Here is a 7,138-nt window from a genome sequence, read left to right on the forward strand (position 1 = left end):
TGTTGCGTCCCAGAACAGAGGGGAGGCCCAAATAGCGACCCAGGTCCGTAGCGGTCCGAACTCCCACACAATCCGTGACCATCTTTCGGCTATCTGCACTGGTATTGGCACTAAAGACCGCGCTGGACTTATCATAATTAATGAGCTGTCCCGAGGCCAAGCTATAAAAGTCTAGGCATGACTTGACTTTTGCAGCTTCGTGATGGGTTGCCCTGAAAAATAACAAACTGTCGTCAGCGAAAAAAAGATGAGTGATAGCCGGGTCACCCCGGGCTACCCTCACTCCGTGGATATCACCCCGGGCCTCTGCCTGTTGCAATAAGATTGAAAGCCCTTCCGCACACAGGATGAAAAGATAAGGGGACAAAGGGTCGCCCTGTCTTATGCCACGAGTGGGACAGACATGCCCCACTGATGTCCCATTCACCAGGACAGCATAATTCACCGTTGAGACACAAACCGTCAGTAGATCCACCCAGTCCCCGGCAAAACCCAAAGCCCGTAACATTCCCTCCAAAAACGGCCATTCCATGCGGTCGTACGCTTTGGCCATGTCTAGTTTTAGCGCCGCCCAACCCATGGCCCCATTGGTCTTTCTCCGTAGAAAGTGGCCAATTTCACCGGCCACAATTATGTAATCAGTTAGCAGCCTTTCGGGTACAAAAGCGCTCTGCGACTGAGACACGACATGTTCCAACACCCCTTTTAGCCTGTTAGCTAGCATTTTAGCAAGCACTTTGTACACCACATTGCACAGAGCAATAGGGCGTAAATCCGAAACTTTTTCCGGGGTCTTTTTCTTCGGAATTAAAACGATATTTGACTCGTTTAGCCCCGCGGGGAAAACTCGCGTTTCCGCGCACCGGATGATGAACATTGCCATTTCATGACCCAGCACCGGCCAGAAATGCTGAAAGAAAGCCGGGGACAAGCCATCTGGCCCCGACGCTTTCTCAGGAGCCATATCAAAAAGGGCAGTCTTGACATCTTTAACCGTGTACGGCTGTAACAACGTGTTATTCATCGCAGATGTTACGCGCTGCCGGACATGACTAAAGAGTTCAGGATTGCTCGGCCCAGAACAGAAAATGTAATCAAAGTACCTGTGAATTTCCGTGTTCATGTCCATCCCTTCCACCCATGTTCCATGCTAGTCCTTGACTCGGGTGAGCGTGTTTCGTCTATGCCGATAGGTAGCGGCGTTATGGAAATATTTAGTGTTGGCATCCCCGTGTTTTAGCCATAACTGTTTTGATCTTTGCTTCCAGAAAATTTCCTCTTCCCGAATCAATTTCTGCAAATCCCTTTCAGCTTCCTGAAAACCCTCCACCCCAGCAGGTGATCGGTCCTCCTTCAAGCGCTCCAGTACCCGGCGGAGCGATTTCAATTTGTTGCCAAACTGCCGGAAATGTTCACCTCCCCAACGGCCAAGGTGAGCGCTACAAACAGCAAGTCGCTCCTGGAAATTCTGGCCCATCGACAAACGCCAAGCGTCTTCGACAACCTTCGCACAACCCTCCTCCAAAATCCAAGCGGACTCAAATTTGAAAGTGTGTGCAGCAGTGCGGACCAGTGCCGGATCTAACTCAACAAACAGAGCATGATGGTCCGATTCAAGAGTGTAAATACAACTGACCACCGCTTCGCCGTGCTGCTCCAACCAGTCCATGTTTGCCACCGCCCTATCCAACCGTTCCTCCACCCAAGCTTCAGTTCCACGGCCCTTCACCCATGTAAATCTGCCCCCCGTCATTCCCAAGTCATGTAACTAACAATCCGCCAAAGTATCATTGAAACCTTCGATCAATGCAGTTGGATGAGAGTGCAGGCCCCTCTTTTCTGATAAACAAGAAATATTGTTAAAATCACCCGCTACCAACCACGGGAGCGGGGATTTTTCCTTTAACTGTCGTAACAATTCCCAAGTGATATGTCGGTCTGCCCGATCTGGTTCCCCATAGAAACACGTTAGCCTCCATTTGGGTTTCCCCGGAATGGACACTTCCACATCGATATGATTGCAAGAATAAGATAAAAGATTTACCACATCCGAGTCTAGCCAGAACAACGCGAGACCTCTTCCTCTGCCTATTCGTTCCACACACAAGGCTCCCTCAAACACTACAAGAAAAATCGCGAATCGCGACGGAATTTTTCCGTCGCGAATCACGTTTTGCGACGGAATCTGTTCCGTCGTCTATCAGCTCGTCGTATTTTTGTACGCGACGGAATAATTCCATCGCAAAATATGGCGACGGAATTAGCAACGGAATAAGCCGTTGCAAAATTGCGACGGAACTTTTTCCGTCGCCATTTTGGAAACGAATATTCCATCGCCATTTTTTGTATCCGTCGCAATTCCGTCGCATTTTGGCAACAAAATTATTTTCCATCGCATTTAGTGTAACATATATTTTGTCGCAATTCCGTCGCATTTTTTAATTTTTTTAAAAAAATTATTTATAATTATTAATTTTAAATAGTAATATGACCTTGTAAAATATTAATGTAAAACTATAATGATATAGTAAAACACAATTAATTATAAAAAAATAACATTTAATTTCAAGTAATAATACATCATCAATCCACATTTAGTAACTAAAAATAATCAATTCAAGTCTAAATAACAAAAAACGATACATGTAATGAAAATCTACCACCTATAACCAACAAATAGTAAACAAAAAAAAAAAAAAAATCCAATGCTCATTTATCCGATGTAGCAGTCATTGTAGTAGTCAACCCTTTGAACTTAGGCAAAGACAAACCAATGCTAACATCCGATGTAGCAGTCATTGTAGTAGTCAACCCTTTGAACTTAGGCAAAGACAAGCAACATCATCAAGAGTTAACTGCAGAAATTCTGCCAACAAAATAAAATCACAACAAATAATTGCAGCCTGAAAAGTTCGAAGGTTAATATTTGATATTTGAGGTTAAGAAAAAACTTGCCACTAGAACTAATTTTGTTTTGACACCACCAATCTTCACTCTAAACAATTCACACGAACAATCTCCCATCTCCCTGTAAAACAAACAACTAAGTAAATGATGATACTAGAATAAATATAGAAACTGAAATTTATATATTAGATATATCATTAGTTTTTCAACCCTCCACTCTAAAGAAGCAATGAAGCCAACACGCTCCTCTTACACTCCAGTTTTATAATGTATTAACCATGTCCAATATGTCTACTACAATACATGAACGACAAATGTGGCTTTGAGCACTTCATTAACACCAAGTAAAAAGGTGAAGACAATAGAACATGGCAGATAAATATGAGCATACACTTTGCATAGAGAATAATTGTGGTAAGTCCAAGATTAAGTAGTTAACCCAAAATAATGAAATGGAGCACCAGTACATTCCTATTTTAAAGGAAATGAGATTCCACACTCAAGAATAATAAATTCAAACACATAGAATAGAAAAAAAAAAAAAAAAAAAAAAAAAAAAAAAAAAAAAAAAAACTGAAGTAATAACATAGTTAAGAGATGTTGAGGTTATAACTCACCACCTCCACCTTTGAAAACAGTCTAAAGTCTTTGCCAATTTCTATAATTCTTTCACTCCAAAGCTAACCAACAAGGATAAGAAGAAAAAAAAAAACAGATTTGAATAATTAAACTAGACACCTTAGTGTGCAGAACATAACCCATCTTGGATGTGAGCATTAAAATTTGATTGCTTAAAAGGGGCAACTTTAGAAAGATTATCAATTTGAGTTAGTTTATTGCAATCAATTTATTAAAAATTTAACAGTATAAAAATTTTAACTACTTAATCAAACACTAAATAACATACTCCGTATTAACAATATAAAAATTTAACTATTATTGATTTATTAACAATATAAAAATTTACCTACTTAATTAAACACTAAATAACATATTAACAGTATAAGAAATTAAAAAATTACATTATTACCTGAATGGCTGAGGGCCGAAAACTCGACAAGGAGTCCGGCGAGGCTGAGGTTAGGGCCGGAGAGTGTGAGGGAGACAGTGAAAGGACAAGAATAAAAGTATCATAAGAAGGTTATGGCCTCCAGAAACACCACTTGACATCAATACCAAGCAAAAAGGTCAAACACCATAAATATATGAATGAATAAGACCAAGCATACCCAAAAGAAAAACATAAAAGAATACCTTTCAAGATTTTAGATAGGAGCTCAATAATCTATACAGATTTTTAAAAAAATAATAAAAAAATCTAGTGATAAAGCATACATTTATCAGCTTCCCAGTTGGCCTGAGACATGTTTTGCTCAATCCAATTCACTCCAACCAAACAATCCCTACTATTGTTAGATTAAGCTATCAACTCCTTTTTCTCTTCTGTTTTTACATCTTCTTCTAATATTTAATATTGAAACCTAATATAATAAAATAATAACATAAATTTAATATTCAAATCTAATATTGTAGAAATTAAATATAAATATAGAGAAATTTAATATTGAAACCTAATACAATAAAATTACAGAAATTTAATATCCAAACCTAATATAATAAAATTGCAAAATGTATTACAATTAAAGAGAGACCTCGACGGCGACTGCGGAGGAGATTGGCGGCTGGGATGAAGACTGCGAGGCTAGGCGGCGAGGAGGCTTGGACGGCGTTCGTGCGTGCTGAAATAGGGAAGAGAAGGCGTGCGTGCTTGCTGAAACAGAGAAGGGTGGAGGCTTGGACAGGGGACGAGGATGCTTGACCGGCGGCAACGATGTTTGGCCGGCGGCAGCGATGCTTGAATGGGGGACGAGGATGCTTGGACGGCGGCGATTGGCGTGCGGCTTTGAGGCAGAGAAGAGAGGGCGAGGGGACTAGCAAGTAGCAAGGGCTTAGGGAAATAAATTGGATCTGAAATAGGTTAAGAAATAAATTGGTATTTTTTTTGCGTTCAAGAACTAAAGTATTTATTTAACTTAAATAAAATTTAAGAAACAATTGCGACGGAATTAATTCCGTTGTTATTTCCGTAGCAATATTTTTTTTAAAAAAAAAGTATTTTTTTTCACGACGGGTAAAAGTTTGGTCGCAATTTCCGTCGCCATTTCGCGACGGAACTTAATTCCGTCGTCTTTTCCATTGCTAAATGAACGACGTAACTTACATCTATCGCAAATTCCGTCGTGAATATTTTGCCGCCAAGATTTCGCGGGTTTAATTTTTTCTTTGCGCCTAAAATTGCGACGGAATTAATTTCCGTCGTCAATTTGCAACGGAAACTATTCCGTCGCATTATCCGTTGCTATATTGCGACGGAATAGTTTCCGTCGCGATTCGCGATTTTTCTTGTAGTGAAAACCCAGTTTCACACGAACCTCTTCAACTTTTGATTCGAAAGCTTTTGTCTCCATTAAGAAGACGAGATTGGGTCGCCGTCTGGACACCATGCCCAGTAACTCTCGAACTGTCCGGGTGCCACCCAAACCCCGGCAGTTCCAGCTCAGGAGACTCATTGCTCTGGGCGAGCCTGGTCCACCAGACCCGCCTTCTCCGAAATTCGCGATGTCTCCGTCATTTTCACATCCTCTGCGTTCATTCCGTCGCCTGGACCACCATCCTCCCTCCGCCTCTTCAGATCACCATGGACCGCGAGATTTTCCTCCATGGCCAACAGTGCACCCGGCGATACGCCGAATTCATTAGTAGCGTTAGACGCCACTGGATTTGCTGCTGTCGACAACAACCAACGAGCCCCGACTGGTTTCACCTGCCGGCGAGGCCCTGCGCGCAACCAAGCTCCGAACGGGAAGGCGTCCGGTAGGATTCCCTGTTCATACGCGATCTTACAAAACTTGTCTGAGTGCCCAAGATGACCGCAGCAGTAACAAAACGTCCCCAATTTTTCATATCGGAATGTGATCCATTGAGTCTCTCCATCCCGGCGTAGCAGCTTCATCCGTCGTTTCAGGGGATTCAACACGTCAAGGCGCACTCTGATCCGGTAAAAGCTCCGCCAATTCCCGCCGAAATTAAGCGGATCGAGCGCAATAAAAGAGCCAATGTAGTCGCCTATTTTTTGAATAAATTCCGACGAAGCATACATCGCCGGTAGCCCGTGCAGCTGGACCCAGAACGAAACAGAATTCAGAGTGACATCTTCAGGCCTGATGCCCAACGGAACCTGCTCACAGACCAGAAGTTGATTGTCGAAGGACCACGGTCCATCATCGATCACGCGCTGCATATCTCTGGGATGCGGAAATTGGAACAAAAATAAATCGTCAGCCAAGGTGACCGCGAACATGCCCATGACCGGCCTCCACACCGATGCCAACACCGGTTGCATGTGCTCAGCCTTGATCTGCCGATCTGTGAGGAAACGCCCCACCAGATTATGGTGAATCTCTGAATCGGGCAAAACCGGCATCTCCGGCGCTGCCAGGCCACCCGTTTCCTCCTCTACCAATTTCAACGCCGCGCATTGTTCTTCCAGCGAACGTGAATCCATATTGATCGACGTAGTGGAAAGATTTGTTGATGATAGAAGTGCAGTGAATATCAACAAGATTATAATCGCCATTAGAACAGGACACAAACACAATATATATACGGCCCTAGAAATCTAGGGAGAACACTCTCCTGATCCACGTTCAAGAGAGATAGCCACTATTGCAGAGCAGATCGTGATCACGATCGGAATCTCGATCGGAACCACGATCGAAAAACAAACGAATATTGCGGAGCACTTTCGACAACCTAGAAAGTCATTTCTCTTTTGCTAGTTATTTCTCCTGCAATTTTAAGTTTATTGTGGGGGCCACCATGTGAGAGAATGCATTGCAACACTGACTGCGCATGGGAGCACGTCCAAATGTTCACGCGCCCACTGGCGTGTTTCCAGTTACTCTTTTTAAAAAAAAAAATTGTCTCAGATGTGGTCATGATTTTCCTTTTTTTTTTCCTTTTTTCTTTTTTCTTTCTTCTCTTTGTTTATTCTCTTTTTTTGTAAGCTCATAAAAAATCGTGAATAATTCCAAACTGATATTGATGCTCTAAATGCTTGTACATTAGTACCTACAACAAACAATATCACATTCATATATACTTCCTTTTTTTGACAACCTAAGTTTTTCGATTTTGCCGAACTATCTATTGAACCCCATGAACTCGTCCT

The 7,138-nt window shown here is 42.2% G+C and overlaps 2 protein-coding genes across 2 annotated transcripts; both read right to left on the minus strand.

The window, feature by feature from the left end:
• Positions 1-1,150: 1,150 nt before the first annotated feature.
• LOC109173520 lies at positions 1,151-1,753 on the minus strand. Its single transcript, XM_019322760.1, has one exon. It carries the CDS (start codon positions 1,751-1,753, stop codon positions 1,151-1,153), a length of 603 nt encoding a protein of 200 aa, XP_019178305.1.
• A 3,720-nt stretch (positions 1,754-5,473) lies between these two features.
• Positions 5,474-6,544, minus strand: LOC109173521. The gene has a single exon (XM_019322761.1). It carries the CDS (start codon positions 6,542-6,544, stop codon positions 5,474-5,476), a length of 1,071 nt encoding a protein of 356 aa, XP_019178306.1.
• Between the last annotated feature and the right edge of the window lie 594 nt (positions 6,545-7,138).

This window comes from Ipomoea nil, unplaced genomic scaffold (assembly GCF_001879475.1).
Source record: "Ipomoea nil cultivar Tokyo-kokei standard unplaced genomic scaffold, Asagao_1.1 scaffold0482, whole genome shotgun sequence".
NCBI lineage: Eukaryota > Viridiplantae > Streptophyta > Magnoliopsida > Solanales > Convolvulaceae > Ipomoea > Ipomoea nil.

Bases quoted from the DNA above. Each gene is read 5' to 3' on its own strand.
- LOC109173521 (XM_019322761.1), bottom strand. From the start codon at position 6,544: ATGGCGATTATAATCTTGTTGATATTCACTGCACTTCTATCATCAACA.
- LOC109173520 (XM_019322760.1), bottom strand. From the start codon at position 1,753: ATGACGGGGGGCAGATTTACATGGGTGAAGGGCCGTGGAACTGAAGCT.